Source organism: Lycium barbarum, chromosome 10 (genome assembly GCF_019175385.1).
Source record: "Lycium barbarum isolate Lr01 chromosome 10, ASM1917538v2, whole genome shotgun sequence".
Taxonomy (NCBI): Eukaryota; Viridiplantae; Streptophyta; class Magnoliopsida; order Solanales; family Solanaceae; genus Lycium; species Lycium barbarum.
In genome coordinates this window covers 83,002,797-83,025,535 of record NC_083346.1, presented here as the reverse complement: position 1 = coordinate 83,025,535, position 22,739 = coordinate 83,002,797, and the positions used below count along the sequence as shown (strand labels likewise).

Below are 22,739 nucleotides of genomic sequence, written 5' to 3'. Positions count from 1 at the left end.
TTCGTCTCTGTAAAAACAGACCAAATGGCTAACAGTGGACAATCTGGTCACGTCAACAACAACGAGATTGTGGCCGAAAATGAAGACAGTGGGCCACGAGGATTACCAGCGAATCCCGCTGTCACACCCCGACTTTACTAGGGTGTGATGGGCACTCGACCCCATATCTGGAGCCGAGCGAACCCGCTGACTCTTATTACATAGATAAACTCTTGTATCAATTAAGAAATAAATACATGGTAAGCCCTCCAATATTTTTTTCATAAGTAATGTCTATCATTATATGGGACCCGCGACATGAAACATAATAACATTGTGACGGTTGAAGCCGTCTACCAAGCTGACACTCTATACTCATGACTCTGTCTGCAAAGTCTCTAACATTGAACAAACACCATAGCTCATATACTCTGACTCGGCAGCACTCCAGAACAAGTGGAGCTCGCCAACTCCGCTGGAACATCTTCTATGATAACTGTGGCTCAGCTGGTGTACCTGCGCGGCATGAACGCAACCCCCGAAGAAGAGGGGTCAGTACGAGTAATGTACTGAGTATGTAAGGCATGAATAGTGACATAATAAAGGAATATACAGTATGAATAATAACGGAATAGACATATGGAGCTTATCTTGGGACAGAAGTAACCTGTACATATGAATGCCTTTCAGGCAGATGCCAAGCATGCTTAGTCTTTTTTTCAGAAAACAGTACTTCTTATTTACATGTACAGAAAACAGAACGTTTCAGAAAACGGTATCCTTTATTCACATTTACAGACGCCGAGTACATCGGCTCTCCCACCCCCCTCCCCAACAGTGTCCCAACATATCATATATAAATGTATATAACATATACAGACGCCGTATCCGGCTCTCCCATATCCCGCGTCCGGGACGAAATCCAGCTGAATCAGGTGGTGATGTAACAGTGGCCCTTCCCCTTTTCCTCATATACATATACATATACATATACATATGTCATACAATTGGCATGCATGAGAGCCCAAAGAAAGTCAAGTGTCCATCGGAGTGACGTAAGGTCGGTGACCTCCGATTACATTATGGAATAATCATGGTCACTTTGTCTCACCTTGAAGGAACGAGTATTTTAAGGCGAGACTACCAACGGAAAATAGCCTTAAAAGAGAGCATAGAATGAAATCATGGACATTATAACCGCCAACTAATATGCTTTGAAGTCTTTTAGAAACTAGTGTCATAGCTAAGGAATAGAATTGAGGTTCAAGAACTAGTATAACACTTTCATATTCACATAGGATTCTTAGCTCAAGACTCTTAGTCATGAAATCATTCTTGTCGTACTTATCGTAGGCATATTCTCTTTCTCAACATCATCATTATCATTGTCATCATAGGAGTATCTTCGTTAGCATAGTTACAGTACTTGTCATTCGGTGAACGAAATACGGATCAAGGGTTTCTTTGGATTCTGCTTCAAAATAAATCAAACGGAACAATAAGGAAAATCCGGGGACCATGGGCCCACCTCAGGTCAAATGAGGCGGCGTACCAAATTTACATATGTTACATGTCATGGCGTTACTTGTGAGGGTTTTAGGGTAGTCGGGTCCTATTTATGCGAGTTCTAGAGGTTTAGGAAGTTCTTTCAACATTTTACACAATTTTTAATTCAATTCTACTGAATGAAAAAGGGGAAACTTTAAGCGCGGATTCCGGAGGGTAGAGTTATCCCCGAGGCTCATATCCAACATATTACATCTAAGACATGCCATAGAAGGAAGGGTGAAGCCTTACATACCTTTTCTGCTTCTTATGCGACTCCAAATTCACGTTCCAAATCCGCCAAAATCTACAAATTGGTCATGTTTACCAAAACTTGATTAGAGCCTTTAGAAGTTGATTCTTTAAAGTAACACTTTGTCTGCCGAAATTTCGGCAGCATTTCCCCTGTAAATGTACCAACCCCGAGAGTACGGCTCGGCCCCAAATCGATGACAACAATCCGGGAATTTGACCCGGCCAAACCAACAACAATACTAGCAATTATCCCAGCAACAATTCAATCAAATTCACTTCAATTCAATTCAATTCAATTCAATTCAATTCAATTCTCATAATCTTCCAGCAACTTAATCAACATATATAATCAATCCAAAACCATACAAACATGATTCCATAACATTTCCAACAATCCACAAAATTTTCCAACACAACCCGAAACCTTCCAAGTCCAAGGAAATATCACAACACATTTCTTTCTTCAAAATTCACAAACTACACCAACAAACCACACTTTAACAACATTATTATCATAATTACAAGAAACTACATTTGATTCAAATTGGCTTACAAAAACAGTCCGCAACAACTACGACACCAACTTGGATCATTAAACTCTCATTTACATCACATAATCCACAACACAACAACCCAAACATACTAAATAAAATTAGTCCATTCTTTGACATGCAAAACAGTCCATTTTCGGCCACAACAACTACACCCCTATTTTCATGAATTTCCATCCTTTTCCATACATTGCAACAACAACTAACATACTACATAGAATTAATCCATTCTCTTCCAAATCACACTATGACCACACGGCCACAACTACATATACACGGACAACTATTCAACATCCATATTTTCATAATTTTCATGAGTTTCATTCGCTCCTACACACCACAACATACACAACCATACATAACATATAAAAGAAGATTAAGTTCTTACCCTTTTTCTTCAATTTCCCACTTGGCTAGAATGTTGATCTTGCAACAATAAATGTTCTACTTGTTCCAATGACTTCTTCTCCTTGCTAGGGACCTTCCAATTAGTAGAGAGTAATTTTTTGAGAAATTTTTCCAAGGTTCTTGTTTCCTCCAAGCTTGGCCGAAATTGGCCCTTTATTTTTCTTCCAAAGTGTCTTCTTTTTTTTTCTTTGTTTCTCTTGAAATTTCTAGAGTTGTAAATGATAAATTGTCTTGTTTTTTCAAGACTCATACATATATATATATAGTTATAGTGGCATGTGAGGGGCACATGCCTCTCTCTAGATTTTTCTCTTCTTTTTTTTTTTTTTTCCATTTTTCCTTTTCTAGAGTTTTCTTGAAAAAGATGACTTGGTTGGCTTCTCTTGCAAGCTTTGTCCATACATGTACATAATTAACCCCCATTAAATAAAAATGTGGACATATAGGGGCATGCCACACAGCCAAGGGCCCTTCAAGAACATTCTTGATATTTATTTTTTTTTGTGAAATTCCCATTTTGCCCCTATTCTTTCCGCAATTTTACCATGAACCCTTTTGCGAATTTTCCTTCTTACCCTTGACCTTTCTTAACATTTCCATTCTAGTAATGTCCATAATTGATATTTATAACCAACTTGTACATTAACATAATTTTTGAAAATAGCCTTACCCTTAACTTGCCACGACTACCGTGGAATATCCGAATGTTTAAAATACGGGATATAACACCCGCTGACCCGAACCCTGTTAATTTGAGAGAGGGCCTCAACCGGCAAAACACCGTGAATCAGGAGAATGCCTCCCCGCCGGTCACCGATCCTTTAAATACTCACAATTCAATTACTTTGTCCCGGACACAAGGCCGGAAAGTACCGGATACCCCGGATGATAATATTGACTTACGTTTAATTTTTGAAATGTTGCAGGAACAGAGAGCAGCGATTGCCGAACAAGGAATTGCAATAGCCCAGTTGCAAAACAGAAGTGATAAAACGACCCCGGAGAAGGCGAAGGGTGTTGATGAACCCAGAAGGGATGAGACGCGGATGGTTGAGGGCAATGGGTCCGGAGCTGGTTCATCCACCGAGGTTCTGAGAATGCTCGAAACATTGGCGAAGCGGGTAGACTCGACCGAAAAGAGGGTGGAAACATATAACTCTCGGGTGGACCAAATACTAGGGGCTCCGCCCATTCTGAAAGGACCGGATTCAAAGAGGTATATTCAGAGGCCTTTTCCTCCGAGTGCGGCTCCGAAAGTGATCCCGAAGAGGTTCAAGATGCCGGATATCCAGAAATACGACGGCACAACGGACCCTCAGGAACAAGTGACTTCATACACCTGCGCTATAAAAGGCAATGACATTGAAGAGGATGAAATCGAATCCGTGTTGCTGAAAAAGTTTGGGGAAACTCTATCAAAGGGAGCATTGACTTGGTACGACCATCTGCCCGAGCATTCGATCACTTCTTTCGAAATGCTCGCCGATGCTTTCATAAAAGCTCACGCCGGTGCCAAAAAGGTGCAAGCCCGTAAGGCGGATATTTTCCGTATAGCCCAAAGAGACGATGAGTTATTGTGTGAGTTTGTCAACCGATTCTAAAGGGAACGAATGGAGCTCCCTCCGGTTCCGGAGGAATGGGCTGCACAAGCTTTCACAAAGGGGCTCAATCCTCAAAGCTCGACGGCCTCGTTCAAATTAAAGGAAAACTTGCTGGAATACGAGGCTGTGACCTGGGCGGATGTCCATAACCGATACGAGTCAAAGATTCGGGTAGAGGATGACCAACTCGAGCTTCCTCGGGGCTCGTAAATATGAACAAAAGCTCGAAAAGATCACAAAAAAATTACGAACCGGAGGTCAGACCATCGAGGGAAAGGTATCGACCATACTCTCATTCGGAAAAACCAAGCTTCAGGTCGGAAAAATCAAGGGTTGGCCCGAGTCATTTCTTCGGGCGGGGTGAAAAACGGGCCGAGCGCCGTCGAACAGTCGAGGTCTCTCATTCAGGAGCGATGCCGGAAGCTCGGCCAGCAGCAAAGAGTTGCCGAGGATATCGGAATACAACTTCAACGTCAACACTTCGGACCTCATTTCAGCTATTGGCCGTATCGCAGATGTAAGATGGTCGAGACCACTAAGGTCAGACCCGGGCCAACGGGACCCAAGCGTGATGTGTGAATATCATGGAACCCATGGACACAAAACTGAGGATTGTCGCCAGCTAAGAGAGGAGGTGGCTCGGTTACTGAAGAACGGCCATCTACGAGAATTGCTAAGTGAACGAGCCAAAAGTCACTACAAGGAAAGGGAGACTCATAAACGAGCCGAACCAGTAGAACCTCAGCATATAATCAACATGATAATCGAGGGTACCGATACCCCACGAGGGCCGGTGATGAAACGGACCAAGATTTCTATTGTGCGTGAGAAGCGCAGCCGGGATTATTTACCTGAGGGTTCCATTTCTTTCAGCAATGAGGATGCAGAACGCATCATCCAACCGCACAATGATGCATTGGTAATCTCTATACTTATTTTTAAAACTCAAATTAAACGTATTTTGATTGACCCAAGTAGATCGGCCAACATCATCCGGTGGAGAGTGGTCGAACAGCTAAGGCTACTCGATCAGATCGTACCGGTAGCCCGGGTACTCAGCAGGTTCAACATGGCGAGCGAAACCACAAAAGGGGAGATCTCATTGCCGGTAAACATTGATGGCACTATCCAGCAAAAGGTGTTCTATGTAATCGAAGGAGATATGAAGTATAATGCATTGCTGGGTAGACCTTGGATACATAGCATGAGGGTCGTGCCGTCGACATTACAACAGCTGCTGAAATTCCCGACCCTAGAGGGGATAAAAACCATCCGAGGTGAACAACCCGCTGCAAGGGAGATGTTCGCGGTCGAGGAAGCGACGCCTCAGCCCAAAAAATCGAATCAAAAGGACGAAGATTCAACCGGGGGAAAGGACACCAAATAGCAATCAAAGCACACGGGGTTGGATCCGGGATATGAAGAGGATGATTTCGGTGTACCCAGATCATTCGTCATGCCGGATGACTCGGATGCGACCAAGTCAACAGTAGAGGAGCTGGAGCAAATCACCTTATCCGAATGTCAACTGCACAGAAAGGTATACCGGGCACGGGGTTAACCTCGGAGCTCAGGAACAAGTTAATTAAATTTCTTCGAGCTAATGCGGATTGTTTCGCATGGTCCCATATGGATATGACAGGTGTGCCACCAGAAGTAACAACTCACAAGCTCAGCTTAGACGGGAGGTTTCCTCCGGTGAAGCAGAAGAGAAGGCCTATGGCAGAGGCAAAACACGCCTTCGTAAAGGATGAGGTAACGAAGCTTTTAAAAATAGGCTCTATCCGGGAGGTAAAATACCTGGACTAGCTAGCTAACGTAATAGTAGTGCTAAAAAAAGGTAATAAATTTCGAATGTGCGTTGATTATAAAGATCTAAACAAAGCATACCCGAAGGATTCATTTCCGTTGCCTCACATCGATAGAATGATCGATGCGACGGCCGGGCATGAGATGATAAGTTTTCTCGATGCTTACTCTAGGTATAACCAAATCCGGATGCACCCGGAGGATCAAGAGAAAACATCATTTATTACCCGATATGGGACTTACTGTTACAATGTCATGCCTTTTGGATTAAAAAATGCCGGTATAACTTACCAACGCCAAGTTAATGGAATGTTCGAAGAACAAATAGGGAAAACAATAGAAGTTTATATTGACGACATGGGGGTCAAGTCCCTGGAAACAGAGGACCATTTAAAGCATTTGCAGGAAACCTTCGATGTACTCCGCAAGTATAACATAAAGCTTAACCTGGAAAAATGTGCCTTCGGTGTCAGGTCTGGTAAATTTTTGGGTTTCATAGTGTCAAATCGAGGGATTGAAATCAACCCGGACAAGATCAAAGTCATCGAGGATATTGAGGTGGTGAATAATGTCAAAGGAGTGCAAAGATTAACCGGAAGGATAGCAGCGCTGAGTCGTTTCATATCGAGGTCCTCGGACAAGAGTCACCGCTTTTTCTCCTTACTAAGGAAGAAAAACGACTTCGTTTGGACACCGGAGTGTCAAAGAGCTTTACAAGAATTAAAAATGTACTTGTCCAGCCCACCGCTATTGCACACACCAAAAGCAGACGAGCAGCTTTTTCTCTACGTTGCTGTCTCCGAGGTAGCGGTAAGTGGCGTTTTGGTTCGAGAGGAATCAGGTACACAATTCCCTATATATTATGTAAGTAGAACTTTGGGGGATGCGGAGACCCGTTATCCCCACTTGGAAAAGTTGGCATTGGCATTGGTAAGTGCTTCTAGGAAGCTCAAGCCTTACTTTCAATGCCATCCGATATGTGTAGTGACTACTTACCCCCTAAAAAACATCATGCACAAACCGGAATTATCGGGTAGACTAACTAAATGGGCCGTAGAAATTAGCGGATATGATATCAAATACAAGCCTCGGACGGCCATCAAGTCCCAGCTCTTGGCCGATTTTGTGGCGGACTTCACCCCAGCTATGGTCCTGAGGTTGAGAAAGAACTTATGCTAACCTCGGGGAAAGCTTCGGGTATTTAGTCGCTACACACGGACGGAGCCTCGAACCTCAAAGGTTCCGGGCTAGGAATTGTCCTTAGAACCCCGGCCGGGGATGCCGTTCGACAATCCATTAGAACTGTTAAATTGACTAACAATGAAGCCGAGTATGAGGCTATGATTCTAGGTTTGGAATTAGCCCGGAGTATGGGGACCGAAATAATTGAGGCAAAGTGCGATTCTCTTTTGGTCGTTAACCAGGTGAATGGCGTCTTCGAGGTCAAGGACGAACGGATGCAAAGGTATCTGGAAAAAATTCAAGTGATACTACACCGGTTTAAAGAATGGACCATGCAGCATGTACCGATGGAGCAGAACAGCGAAGCCGATGCATTGGCCTTGGGATCTCCAGTCGAAGGGGAAGAAATCCACCTCGGGACTACGATACACTTGATGAATTCAGCAATAGAAAACGGACATGCCGAAATAAACTCAATGGGTTTAACTTGGGATTGGCGCAACAAATATGTCGACTACTTGTGAGACGGAAAGCTCCCGAGTGACCCAAAAGAATCACGGTCACTAAGGACAAAAGCAGCGCGTTTCTGCTTGGTAGATGGCCAATTGTATCGACCGTCTTTCTTCGGACTCCTGGCCAAGTGTTTGGGTCCCGAAGAAACGGAGTATGTGATGAGAGAGGTGCACAAGGGGACCTACAGCAACCACTCCGGTGCTGAAGCCCTAGTCCGAAAGATTATCAAAGCCGGTTATTACTGGAACCGGATGGAGGAAGATTCGAAGAATTTTGTCCGGAAATGCGACGAGTGTCAAAGACATGCCCCGATGATTCATCAGCCCGGGGAGCTGCTACATTCGGTGGTGTCACATTGGCCTTTCATGAAGTGGAGAATGGACATTATTGGTCCACTGCCATGGGCACCAGGTAAAGCTCATTTTATTCTGTTTATGACTGACTATTTCTCCAAATGGGTTGAAGCGCAAACCTTCGAAAAAATTAGAGAGAAGGAAGTCATTGACTTCATATGGGACCACATCATTTGTCGTTTCGGCATCCCGGCCGAGATAAATGGTGATAATGGTCCTCAATTCGTGGGCGGCAAAGTCAATAATTTTCTCGACGGGTTGAAGATCAAGAAAATCGTATCAACTCCATACCACCCGTGTGCGAACGAACAGGAGAAATCCACGAATAAAACAATAATTCAAAATCTGAGGAAAAGACTTGAAGCGTCGAAGCATCACTGGATGGAAATACTACCGGAAGTATTATGGGCCTACAAAACCACATCGAAAACAAGCACGGGGGAAACACTTTTCTCGTTGGTCTACAGGGCCGAAGCCCTTATTCCCGTAGAAGTTGGTGAACCGAGTCTCCGGTTCAGGTATACCATCGAGGAGTGAAACGAGGAGGCCATGGCCGTAAAACTCGATCTCACGGATGAACTTCGCGAAAACGCGTTGGTCCGTATTGCAGCCCAGAAGCAGAGAATGGAAAGGTAATATAATCAGAGAGCCAATTTTCGACATTTCCAAGTTGGGGACTTGGTGCTTCGGAAAGTTACCTTGAACACCAAGAATCCCAACGAAGGAAAACTGTGTCCGAACTGGGAAGGACCGTACAAGATAACCGAGGTAACGGGCAAAGGATCGTATCAGCTGGAATCCATGGACGGACAACGGTTGCACAATAACTGGAATGTGGCTCATTTGAAGAGATACTACTGCTAAGGTATGGACACATCGTGTTTTACTATTAACCCTTTTCTTTTTTGCAGGAAGTCAAGTACCGGATAAAGTTAGAATCTAAGCCTGAAAACACGTGTTGCACTCTTTTCCTTAGTACGATTTTGTCCCAAAATGGGTTTTCCAACAAGGTTTTTAATGAGGCAACAAGTACAACGTGTTACTTGACAAAGACAAGGACAAACGCCCGGAAACTTGGGGTCACAGCCTACGAGTGGGGGCTTAATAGCGCTTGCCCGATCTTGCAATTCGGATAAGCACTAGGGGACTATTATACCCACATCGAGGTTTACCCCGATTAGTGGAAAACGGAGGAGCTCAACAAATCAATACCGGACCTTTTATATTAGGTTTCGATGTAAGGACCAAACGATCAGAATGAATCGTGTCCACTCAGTATTTGCTACGGCAAAACCAAGACCGGACCTTCTGCATTAGGTTTCGATGTACAGACCAAACGATCAAAATGAATCGTATCCATTTAGTATTTGCTATGGCAAAAGCAGAAGGAAACAAAATTCTCATATCATGTATGTACAAATACTTGCAATACAAAAATTATCGAAAGTTCGGATTATGGTATTTCGGATGACTTCTTGCTAAAATACCCTACCCGGGTGATTATCGACGTATTTCGGCATTGCTTCATTCATATACCCTATTCCGGGCAATACGGTCGAAATTCGACAAAGGCAACAAGGTCACAGTGAACCGAGCCAAAATCTTTAAACTCCCTTGAATGGGGACTGCTATATCAAATTTTGCTAAGGCTGGGATTCAGGTGTCCGAAAAACACCGGCCCTAAAAAATAGCCAAAAAACACCGGCCCTAAAAATGCCTATCGTGATTCGGAGACGTCTGAATTCACAAAGAATTAGATAAGTCCCACGGGCAAAAAACTCGATCAAATTCCCGGACAAATCGTACCGGACGAAGAGAAAAGTCGATATTCAGGCACAGTGCGGGAATAATGACTCCGAGTCTGCTTGTCCTTAAAACGGACCGACAATTCGGGAAAAAGTCATAGCAAACATTCAAACAAAAGAATAAAGGAAATCAAGAAAAATGCATATTTCATTTATACAAAGGTTTTTACACCGGAAACCCCTACAAAGGCAAAAAACAAAAGGCTAAGTACAGGCCCTGGTCTATCCGGTATGGCTGGATCCGGAGTGTTCGAACACTGTCCGCTCGGAGTCGTCGGAGTCAGTCTCGAGGGCTCTCTTAGCTTCTTCCTCGACCCTTTTGGCTTCGAGTATCAGGGTTGGAAGATCCGCAAAGCCATGCCCGGCTTGCTCAAGGGTGATCCTCCGAGACTTCCATCATTCATACTCCACAGCAATCGTAGCATGAGCCTCGGCAGCCTCCACACTCTTAAGGGCTTCTGCCAAATCGGCCTCAGCCTGGGCTAGTTTTGCCACCAGTTCATCCCGCTCTTCCTCGAAGACCCTTTGGACTTGAGTAGCCAACTCGAGCTCGGCCTTGAGAAGGTCGTTAGCATCGGTCGTCTCCTCGAGTTCGGTTTTCCGCTCATCACATATCCGGGCCCTGTCCTCTGCTTTCTGCTCAAACACCCTCATCTGCTCTTTGTACTTGGCACTCTTAGATTCGAGCAGACGATGCCTTTCGGCTATGCTCGTGGCATCGGACTTGATCGAGTCCAGCTCCCCCCGGAGTTGAGAGATGGTGGTTTCGAGCTCAACAAGCCTTGAGGAAAAGCGAGCGTTGTCCTGGCTAAGGTCGACTTTGTCCGCTCCTAGAAGCCGGTTCTTTTCGACCATCTCGGCCAGCTCATCCTTTAATCGAAGGTTTTCGGCCTTTGTCGCATCGAGCTCGGGTTGGAGGTTGGAAAGAGTAACTGCTCGGTTCAACTCATCCTCCACCCGCAAAAAGTGCTGAAACTTCTCCGTTTCTCGACCTTGGGCATCCAGCTGGCCCTTGAGATCGCCAACCTCTTACTGAGCACGGACGAAGGCTTCGTTAACAAGCACCACACTCTGTAAAAGAAGCACGTTAAAACTCGGATAAACGAGAAACTAAAATTCTCAATGAATTATGCAAAGGATGGCCGATAAGCTTACTCGATTGCCCGCGTGCATGCCCTCGTTAATGAGACACTGCCAAGGGATTCCGTTCATCTTCTGTTTGTCCGAGTCCCAGACAAGAGGCCTCAGGTAGCTTGCCACACCCACCGGACGAGACAAAAAGCTGCAGTCCTCGGGGACAGTGATCACAGTCGATCTTGTCCTCCTAGGTTCCACACTCGGGGCTGGAAAGATGCGCACCAAGCTATCCCTAGCACCGGTCTCGGTGGACCGGCTAGCCACCCTCGTGGCCCGAGGAATAGGGAGATGTCCAAAACTGACAGCTTCCCCGGTAGCAGGAGGAGTATCCGAGAACATGTCATCAAACTCATCCGACCTTGAAGTCGGAGTTGGAGAACTCGGAGCGGCCTCAGCAGCTTCGGCAAAGGCAGGGATCTCCGAAGTAGCAGCAGTCTCATAGTCGGGCAATGGACCAACATCCGTTGGAAATTCGGTCTCGGGGACCGGCTCAGTCCTTTGACCGGCTTCGGCAGTAGGTGCCTTCCCGGATCTTCTTGTCCTTTGCAGAGGGTTTCTTCGGATGAAGCATCACCTGAAATATCAACGAATTCAATCGACAGAGGAGTCGGGTAATGAATTTCTTCCCCACCTGCGTGTAATGCCGGAGCTGAAGGTCCTTCCCTGGCTGAAGGAAGCGATGAAATAGTGATACCCTCCTTCGGAATAAAAGCAATGGAAGGGGCCACACCGATCCTCCGAACGAGGAGCTCGGGCTCTGTTTCATCTCTTAAAGTCCGAACGACATTCCTCGCCCTCTTCTTCGGTTTCTGCCCTTTGTCCAAGGGCTTTTTTCTTTTGTTGGCGGCAGCAAGGATACGGGATGTGCCCGCTGAATCGAACTCGGGTGCCAACGTAGCGGGTTCAGCTACTGATTCCGGTCTCGGGTCCACCGAGCCCTTGGGCAAACCTGAAAGCTGAAGACGTTACACAAAGGAGAGGTAGAAAATGCCATGAATACCGATGGTCGGTGACTGATTCATCTGGTCCGGGGGAAAAAACTTGAACCGGATAGTTATCCCATCCGCAATTAGCCCGGACTAAATCGAGTTTGTCCTCGGTAATGGACGAGGGGTATCGTCTTACATCGAACCCTCTATCGAAAACCAGAGAAGGTTTCTCAACCTCGAAATCCTTGTTATAGTTGGGTTTGGACAGTACAATGTCCAAAGCAGTGGGCTCGAAGGTGATTTTTCCCTTGGGTTGAGAAGTTGGCTCGGTTCCTTGAGAAGAAACCGAGGGAACATCATGAGAGGTGGTTTCGGTGTTAGCAGACATTTGAAAGTATGGAAAAGGAGATTGGGCGAATTCGAAAAAAAAGCTAAAAAACAGGAGTAAGGGAGCAGTTAAGAAAAAATTCAAAGTGATGAGTAAGAAGAAAAAACAGCAGCACTTTCTAAACAAAGGGCAACTAATGAAGAAGTTGATGGAGCTATTTTCCTTTAATCAAATGGGATAAAATGGTTGAATCAACAAGAAATATGAGATGAAAGACGATTGGAAGAGATGAAATGAAGAGAAATGAAATGGAGAAGTGAAATAAAGCGTAAAATGGAAAAATAAGGTGGTGGAAGACGTTATATAAATATGAGATCGAAGCGGTTACAAATCCCAGCCAACCGGGCAATGCCACGTGTCCCATAATTAATAAGAAGTGACTTGAAACGACGTGCGTTACGGCAGTTGTCAGTGCTGACCATCCGGGATGAGACACGTGGCCGGTGACAGAGGGACGTTACGCAACTGTTCCCGCCAAAATGAAAAGATAACAACAGACAAATGAAGCCACCGGTTTCTTGATTCATCCACTTCTCGTTACTCCGATAAAACTACGGTCCGGAAAGTGTGGGGACTATCTATATACGGTAAAAATCGGATATAGACCAAAGACCGAGTGAAGAAAAAAACAAGCACGAGCATGAAGACTTTCTTTCAGGACCGGAGGAGTGCTTGATCCGTGAAAAAAGCGAAGGACATCGTTTGGTCCGGTTTCTCCATAGCCGAGTTAATCGGGGCCGTTGGCCCGGTTGATTATGGCCGTTGGTCCGGTTGATCGTGACCGTTGGTCCGGGTGATCCGTTAAACAATTGCCACGCGTCAATACCGTTCTGCCACATTGTACTGCGAATCGTACGGGTGTCAGACCGTACGACCCAACCTTATCCTTTTTAGGATTTTTCTTTATTCAAAGGGACTTTATTGTAAGATGCCCATAAGGTAAAACTATAAACAGGAGGCATTATTTTACTTTCAAGGGTTGGCTTCTTGAGTTCTAGAACATTGTAATAGCAAAATATATAAAATTCCCTCTATCATTCCTTGACTTTGGTCCGGATTCAGTGTGTTATCCTTTAGCTTTGTTCAATATAACAATATTCATATATTATTAAATATATATATTTAGGGCAAACCATCAATTATTATTCACTCCTTCATAGTATATTCATATATATCTTTTTTCAACCAAATAGATTAAAGCTCAACCACATATCATATACCTCACTCATAAATTTAATTGATTACCTAAATTCGGGATAAACAACTAATATGAAAAAGATACTGTAATTCTTTTCATCCTCCTTTCTGTTGGTTCATCCAATGCAACTCCCACTGTATTTTCTTGGTATCAGTGTAGACGAGATAGTATTAACCTGTACCTCAGCAACAAACACGCGTATCACATGTATTTGTTTTCACTAGTTAGAGCAAGAGCATCAAAAGCCGATAGGCGCTCATAGTCCATGAATGCAGTTTGTTGACAAATGCCACTGGCAACGTCTGTATCATGCAGAAAAGGAAGTTTGTATGAATGTAGATTATATCAGAAGACATTAGCAAAAGAAAATGATCAAGGCTGTAGATATGTGCAGCCATTAACACTTCCATTATGATTCCAGAATATCATCATTGAGTTACAATACTTTGTTTATACAACAAATAAAAGAAATGTCGACTCGGTCATCCCAAAGAAAGAATAAAAGGACAAGACCCAACGCAATAGTGCCGTGTCAAGTTAGGCCTCATTTGTTTCCATTAAATTTAAGACGTCTGAATCTGAAGAGACATCTGAATATTAATGTACATTAAGATTAAGAAGTCTGGATCTGAATACACATTTGAATATTAAGATGTTGTCTCTAGATCTGAACACTGAATGATTAAGACTATTTGTTTTCAATATCTGAATATGCATAATTTATCTTTTTAAACATAATATTATAAAAAAAAAATTAGGAATTACACTTTATATCAATAACATATTATAAAAGATCTCATTTCAGCTAAATAAATTTATTTTTTGATAGAAAATTATACCTATTTGACATTTTAGCAACACTATTACACGAAATATCAATCTTATCAAACTTGTCGAATGACCAAATCCTATCATATATACTAGCAAAAAGATTATCATAAATTAAACTTGGAATATAATATTACTTTATAAAATTGCAATTGTGTATCAAAGTGATTACTTAAAAGAAATACTGCAACTTTTCTAAATTATATTTCATACTTTGGCGTTTTGTCCTATACACCTCAGCCAAAAAGAAACAAAGAAATAAATTAATAATCAGCAAAATAGATGAGGCATTAAGTTGAATGAAGATCTTTTCAAGGGATGCAATTCTATCTACTACTATTACGTGATAATATTGCCGTCATCGGGAACGAATTTTTTATACAGTCCCATTATGAAAGTCAAATCCACATCAACCAAACAATTCGATCGACTCCGTAAAGGTTTTAGAATAATACCAGTTCAAGAAGAAAAAGATTTGGTCGCTGAATGATGATTGGAAAGGCAGAGGGAGGCGTGAAGTTTTTTTTTGTACAAAAGAAGAGGAAGCTGAAATTTGGCGGATATATTTTCCGAGTCTAAATTGTATTAAGACTTTGTTACAGATCTAATTCATTTAGACCTATTCAGACCCATTAAGAGCTTTTAAAAGAGAATAAACAAATGCACCTAATGGGCTGGAGCTGAATAATTAAGATCCAGACCTACAAAACAAACACACGGATCTGAATGATTAAGATTCAGACCTCCATCAAGTGCAAACAAATGAGGTCTTAGTTTAGAATCCCCAGAGACAACTAAGCTAGAAAGCAGAGAAGATTATTAAAAGGTTAGGTGAAGGAATTTCTGGATACAGCAAGAGCTTCTAGAGTGACATTTTAACGTAATGGGTAAACAGGATAAATCACATAAACTGGATAGTCAATACAAGAATGCACCTGATTAGCTGATGCAGCGTATCAAGTTCTTTTCTTCATTTCCAGACAATGTCCCCTAAAAACTGAAGAGCTGGAACACCTCTAATCTCTACATCAACAAGGGGTGCCTGGACCAACATCAGACTAGAGAGCTCTGGGTCATTCTGGATCATATCCAGAGCCCGACTTTGGTCCTGTGACACTTCAACCATCAGTTTTTCCTAGCTAGAACTATATAGAAGAGTCCAGGAAGTCAATTCAGATGCATATTAAAGAAAAACAAAGTCATTTTCTGCATGGAGAAAATTCTCAGTAAACATTATCATATTAGTTCTGCTTTGCTTCCTAAAACTTTTACCTATTAAAAAAAAAATAGTTCTGTTTTGCTTCCTGTACTTATAGACTGAAACTGGAAGTTGTCAAAAATGTTTCAGCTGTGTTGTACTGCAGAAAACATAAATTTAACTATTACCATAAGAGAAATAACAGCATAAATTAAAAGAAAAGAGACTTGGAATTTGCACAATATGAATTGGAAAGGAAACATGGGAAATGCCTGAAGAGGAGCGAAGTCAATATTCCTTAACCGTGTCGGATATGATATATGGGAGTAAGATGGCCAAACCTTTCTTTTCATTGCGCAGAACTTGCAATCTGAGGCTGATGGCGGAAGAATCTGGTTAGCAATAAGCCTCTTGACAGGAACATCTTCCTTCTTTAAGGAAGCACACAACCTTGATGATTCACTAATTGCCATAACCTGAAGGGCACATGGTGACACCCGCAGTGAGAACCACGAGTCAACAAGCAGCTCTCTTCTTTTCATGTGGCGACAAAACCAAGGACTTTTGCACTTTAAAAGTTTATACTAAGTGTATCTCTCTAACATCAAACTTCTCATAATCCAAATTAGGTTCAAGCAAAAACTTTAGGACTTGTTGCAGTTGGCAGATAACTCAGGAGTAAGTTTTATTTTCTCCGAGGGTGATTTAGAGTTCAGTTAGTTCTACGCTGTACAGGAAGCTGCCTGCTTTGCCTTGAAATCCCTTTGGATTGCAAAAGTGACTCTAAAAACATAAAACTAGCTAAAACTTTAATTGACACTGATATTTCAAGTAGTACACTTCAGTTTTTAAATTTTTTAATTTAAGCTTAACCGTGAGACACAAATACAATAGTTATGTGATACAAACCTTGGAGACCACAGTTCAAATCTCAGAGGAAACAAAACACACTATAGGTGATTTCTCCCCTCTTAGGAGTGACCTTGTATACAGTTGTTTACTGGCTTATACTAACAGATCCCAATCAAGCAGATTTGGTAAGAAAACATGCACAACACCAGACAGTAAATATTACTACATCATTACCGTGGGGATTGTTACTATGATAAATTCCGTTGAGGTTGTGTCACGAAAAAGCTCTCTTACTTTTATCATCCTCTCCCTTAACCGCTCCAATTTATCTGACTGCACCATGTACGAAATATGAGTTTGACAAGACTTATGCATATAACACCCATCACTACATATTCCTAACTATGTAAAGCTTACAGCATCTGGCTTGGGCGTTCCTTCTTGGCCAAAGACAGACTTTATTGCTGAAGTGGCAGAAGCTATCTTCTGTCTCAACTGAAAAGGGTTTATCCAGAGTAGATTACAGAGTTGAACCAGATCAAGACTACTTTTAAGATGAATATACAATAACAGGACAGCTAGAAGAGAAAAGGAATTCCAGAGCCTTCATTCAGTTGCAGAAAGAAACTAGCTGTCCGAATAAGAACCATAAATCAAAAAGTTGCCTTTAATTAGGAAGAGAAATTTTAAGCAGCAAGCAATTCGAAAAGCATCACCAAGGAACCAAGTAATCGCACACTGGGAACACAATGCAGGGAATGATAGGAAAGTGAAGGTCTTTCTGCATGTGTGTGTGGGGAGGTGGGGGGGGGGGGGGGGGGGGGGCTGTTGGGATTGGGAATGGGGGGAGTTACTTTTTTCTTTATCAGTTTAAATATATCATCCACTTTTCTCATATAACTACTCTGATAGAAGACCAACTGATCAATAATTACATGATAAAGAAAGATAGTTCTCCAATTTACTTTCATATTGCTCAAGTACCTGCATAAACTCTCGAGTCTAAGAGAAAATTATGTGTCCATATCTATGTTGCTCGGACTCTTCACTTTCTGTGCCGCACTCGTGTCGACACAACATCGGTGTGGGTGTGGGATCCGTACCCGATCTGGTCAACCAATTTCGGAAAATCGAGGGAGAAATCCCGGACAGATTTAATGATTTATGTATCAAAACAAAAGCTATGGTGAAAGTGAAGAAAATGGAATAACTTGTATATAGAAATTTCTATGTCACTCCTTTTCCTCTTAACTCCTTCTGAGATTCTCCTCTTGATCAATATTTTCTCCTCAAGTTTTTCACATAATATCTCACAATTTAGGTTTTATAACTCTATTTTTGGAATTTTGAATTATTTTTTGCCCAATCCCCACACCGGTATCCATACCTGGATCCGTACCCACGAATCTTAAATTTTAGATCATGACGAATCCGACCTCTAGATCGGTACCCGTACCCGAGTCCGAGCAACGTAGGTCCATATCATTCGTTTGCATTCATGAAATTTTATTTTCCTATCAAAAGCAGATACAGAGTTGAACGAATTTTCTACCTTCAATATCTTTCCAATTGATTTATCCAAGAAGTCTGGCAAGGACAAGAGCCGTAGAGTATGTCCCTGAGAGGAACCAATAATTATTAGGAATGTCTTCCCAAAACATAGTTACAGGACATATCATGTCGTTCTCACCGTCGGGGCTGTGTCAAACACTACACGAGTAAACATATTATATTCCTGCGACTCAAGGAATTGCATAACCTGTCAAGAAGATCTGTAGCCAGTTAGGTTGAAGGAAAACATCAACACTTTTGAAGGAAAATATGAACTCACACTGTAAGTATTAAAAGTTCTGGCACCTTTGAAATTGCAATGGCTTCATCTAGACCAGGAGGGGGTGTATCCAGCAGTTCTCCAAGCTTTAGTTCCCCAAGCTTGCTCATGCAAGAATAGGAATAAATTAGTAGTGAAATTAACTCCATTTTTGGTAAAGAAAATCGAAGGTCAAAACTAATAAATACAAGTGAGGAGAAAGTAAGGAATCAGAGGGAATCAAACAGAAAAGAAAAGGACTTCAATTTCATTACTCCTTCTAAAAGACTTATTTCCCACTTTTATCACTCTTATTAAACAAGAGAACTCACAAAGATTTGTTTTAATTTAGGGAAAAGAATTTTACCTGTTCAGCAAGCACCCCAAGGCCCATACCGTCCATAAAGTCTTTGATGCCAGATCCTCCACTCATCTCGGTTGCACTTCGAAACTCTTCCTTGGCCTTTTCAGGATTTAACTGACATATTGACAATAGTGTTCTAAATGAGCCTCAAACATGAAACCGTTTAATTCAGTTCCAAACCCAACACCCCCCCCGCCCCCCCCCCCCCCCCCCCCCCCCCCGGGCTACAGCGAGGAGAACATAGCAATATTGGATAATTAATTCAAGGTTGGATATCACCAAAGACAAGTAGGAAGAGGTTTTTCACAACCTCAAGGGCGAATAATGGAGAATACGGGCCTTCAACTGGAACTAGTGTCCCGCCAGTCAAATCCTACAGACAACATGCAGACAATGAATCTTGTCACACACAGAAAAAGAGTCCAAAAATGAAGAGGGAAAAAATTAATTCAGAATTCTTCCTGAAATGCAATAAGAAACACTATCTTATACCTGAGCAAAAGAATCACTTAAGGAATGTGCTGGATCAGTTGAAACTACTAAAGTGGGATGACCGTTATTTGCAAATTTTACAGCAAGTGAAGCAGCACAACTTGTCTTCCCAACTCCTCCTTTACCACCTAGCATGTAATACTTACGCTGGGTCCCAGAAACCATTTCATCAAATCCAGCAGTGGCTTCTGCAGGAGCAGCTACAGCTCTCACTGCCATTAAGCACAAAGATTTAGCAACATTAACAGGGCCATATAATGGACATGGCTCGTGGAGGAAGTGAATCACTCTTGAGTTACAGCTTTCCAATGGAGTTCTAGTAGTTCTGATTGAGTATACAAGGAAAATCTGCCACCTCAATATTTGTATTACTCCGAGAATGAAAAGATTCCAGGGCAGTATACGATATAGACTAGAGAAGCATCAAAATTTTAAAGTGTGCAACCATATACTGGCTCTTTTACCCCCACACAGAAATTAAGGACAAATCTTCTCAATTTATCAGCAGCTATCAGATGGTTATAACTGTTTTTTTTTATTCCCCTCCCCTTCGATCCCCCTTTTGTTGGAGCTATTGCTCCTTTGGTGACTCGAACCCACGACCCTGGGGTTGTAGGTGGGTGTGTGGTGACCATCTGAACAACAAACTAGAATTATAATCAGGCTAATACTGCCATAACCATCACCCTTGTTCAAACAAGTGTAGTTGTATGATTGCATCGTCTTAAACCTGTGCTCTCTCTTCATTCTTAGTCATTAGCATTGCCTTCAAGCATTCAACTAAAATAAGTTATCTACATAAGATTATTTGCTGGGACTGCAAGGGCAAACCACCTCCATCATTTTAAGCTTGTAGCTTGTGTCACTGCCGTAGAGCTGCAAATAAGCTTAGTTTTCTCCGGCTTCCAAACATATTACTCAATTCGGCGATTGTAAAGAAAAAGATAAGATTTTCAATTAATGATTGCTCCTAAATGATGAGGAATAGGTGCAGTCGTCTATGTAAGTAGATGCTAATTATACAACTTGCAACTTCACACATTTTTTCCTAAGCAAGCTATAGTAACAAGTCTTTGATGAACCAAAGACAAAATGAAAGTTTTTTTTTTTTCCCTCTTTCCCTTCATCATATGCACATTGTTAGAATGTCATATTCTGACCTTTTAAGGTTATTCGTAATAGCATGAGATGTTAAACACCATCGCCTCTACGATTTCAGCATTCTACCCATAAAAATTGAGAAGACAAGCTCAGTTTACTATGGAACAGATGCATCAGTCACGCTGATCGTTTCTAATCAACAGAAACAACCTGGGTATCAGAGCGATTAAGAATTTTCTTACACCAAGGAGGACAAGTGTGTATAGGTTAGGGTGCACTAGCACCTATCAACGTTTGTTAAAACTCTGTCATTGATGCACATAACTTTTAAGAAGCTTCTATATGGCTAGAGAGGACCCCACCCTCCCCCCCAAATCAAAATCTTGACGGGATGGTAATTGGGTGCACGGGTTTTAGCTAACACTCAAAGTTTTGCAGGGGGGCCCACCAACTTCTTCATGAAGCAAATCGTTTCTGTTCTCCATCCTATGAGTCTTTCTTTTTTCCTTTTGTTTTCTGCTTTTCTTCATATTTTGCTACGTGTTCCTTTTCCTTCTTTTCTACCAAATCATTCCAAACGACAATTCAGCGGTAAAAAGTGTCATATACCTTACTCTATCTTTTTTATCCACAAAACGACTTTTTGACTATTAATTGGTACTTTAAAAAAAAAAAAATTGGTATTCTTTATCACATAATTTGTTATGCACCAATCAAGTAGTTGTAGAACAAACACTCTCTAATTTCAATCTTTTGCCGCGTGGAATTGAAATTTTCCTCAAGAAGAAAACAAAAAGGCATATATTATACATCTGGAAGAGAGATTAATCGTGTAATAGTTCCATTTGTTCTTTAAGCTCTGAATGGTAGAATAAAATTTTATCAATCTTTCACCAAGCATTAGGTAATCTTCCCATGTATAGTGAAAATTGAACAGAGTAAATTTAACAGGACTGCTTTATCTTCAATGGATCAAAACCAAATAAATAGAACTGCATTAACTTAAAAAGAATCAAAAGTCAAACAAAATTAATGCAAAATTGATCAGACCAAGCAAATACAAAATCCCATTGAGACTCTGCGGACAGTGTCAGGTGTACTTACAGACAATGGTGCACCCGCCTTCTTCAAATTCTTGATCCGGCTCTGATCTTACACCCCTTTAAGGGAGACTAATGGTGACTAGGCATTCTCCAGCCATTTTAGTCTTCTACATTTCTCACATTAGTAGTCTTTTTAAATGAGCATTTCCTAGTGGCTAATTTTAAAGGTTTTGGATAGCCGTATCATACTACTCCTATGGTTATTATCATTTATTTAGACATCACCAGTATTATTTTGTATAAGTCTGAACCGGGAACCTTTAAAACAGAACAGAAAAATGTTAAAAAGGAAAGTGACATTCTTTGAAACGGACTAAAAAGGAAAGTAAGACCAACAAATTGAAAAGGAGGAAGTATCATTCTATTTTGAACACCCTATCAAGCTTTATATTAGCAAATAGAGTACTAATTCAAACTCTTATACCAAACATTTTTCTTGAGAGCTATTATAGCATACTTTCAGGTGCATCTCTTTCTTTTTTATGCTTTCAATAGATATACATCATACTTTTCTGTACTTTTAGCAAAGCAGAAGGATAAATCCCATTTTTTTTTTCACAACGACCAAAAAATGAGGAATGAAAGACTATGAGCGGATTTTCCTTCTTTAACTCAAAATTCCCATTTCGTCCTTGTTTACAAATTTAAGTCCTTGGCTAGGAAAAAGACTATATTTTAGAAACACAAAAAGCTTAAATAGAAATTGAAAGAAACGATACAACAACAGTTAGAAAATGGCTACCAATTGAGGGCAGAGTAAGTATACAGAACAAATAATACAACAAAAGCAGAAATTGACCTTGGAAACGCTTAATGGGCGCCTGTTTCTTTAGGGAAATGAATGTAGTGTTGGAGGTGAAGGTTGTTGGTGTGAAGTTGAAGAGAGAAAGTGGGTGGGAAGAATGGGCAAAACCCAAAACTTCCATTGGCTTTGTTGATGAGAAGAAGAAAGTGGAAGCTGAAGACGAAAACATGATGCCGTGCACTATCTTCTCTTCGTTTCGACTCTCAGGGGAAGAATTTTAGGCCAGAGACTCGGGTCTAATCAAGGCATTTTACAAAGAGTTAAGCACGTAATAATCATACACTTCCCTTAGCCAGCCAATTTTTTTTTATATATTTTTATATTAAGAAATAATTTAATTTAAAATCTCAGAATTTTAGGCCTGAGACTCGGGTCTAATCAAGGCATTTGACAAAGAGTTAAGCACATGATAATCACACACTTTTATTAGTTTGCCTAAAAAAAATTATATATTTCTATAATGAGAAATAATTTAACTTAAATTTTTTTTTAAAATCACAAGTTTCAAGAGCTTTCTTTTATTTCTTAAAATT

General features: G+C 41.5%; 1 protein-coding gene across 8 annotated transcripts; it reads right to left on the bottom strand.

The window, feature by feature from the left end:
* Nucleotides 1-233: 233 nt before the first annotated feature.
* On the bottom strand, nucleotides 234-22,489 carry LOC132615839 (ATPase GET3B-like). 8 transcript variants are annotated; one of them, XR_009572867.1, is made up of 13 exons: nucleotides 22,201-22,486; nucleotides 19,198-19,409; nucleotides 19,016-19,078; nucleotides 18,709-18,819; nucleotides 18,389-18,463; nucleotides 18,222-18,290; nucleotides 18,084-18,149; nucleotides 16,949-17,026; nucleotides 16,766-16,864; nucleotides 16,021-16,155; nucleotides 15,417-15,589; nucleotides 15,148-15,182; nucleotides 13,559-13,955 (listed from the first exon to the last, which is right to left on the bottom strand). XR_009572867.1 is itself a non-coding variant. In XM_060330433.1 (12 exons), exons 1-11 carry the CDS (start codon nucleotides 22,373-22,375, stop codon nucleotides 15,452-15,454), a joined length of 1,221 nt encoding a protein of 406 aa, XP_060186416.1. In that variant the 5' UTR covers nucleotides 22,376-22,486; the 3' UTR covers nucleotides 234-495; nucleotides 15,417-15,451. The 8 variants fall into 8 exon arrangements, 6 of the variants coding, with proteins under 6 accessions (XP_060186416.1, XP_060186415.1, XP_060186414.1 ...); XR_009572868.1 differs by having other exon boundaries at nucleotides 13,559-13,828; XM_060330433.1 differs by lacking the exons at nucleotides 13,559-13,955; nucleotides 15,148-15,182 and adding an exon at nucleotides 234-495.
* Between the last annotated feature and the right edge of the window lie 250 nt (nucleotides 22,490-22,739).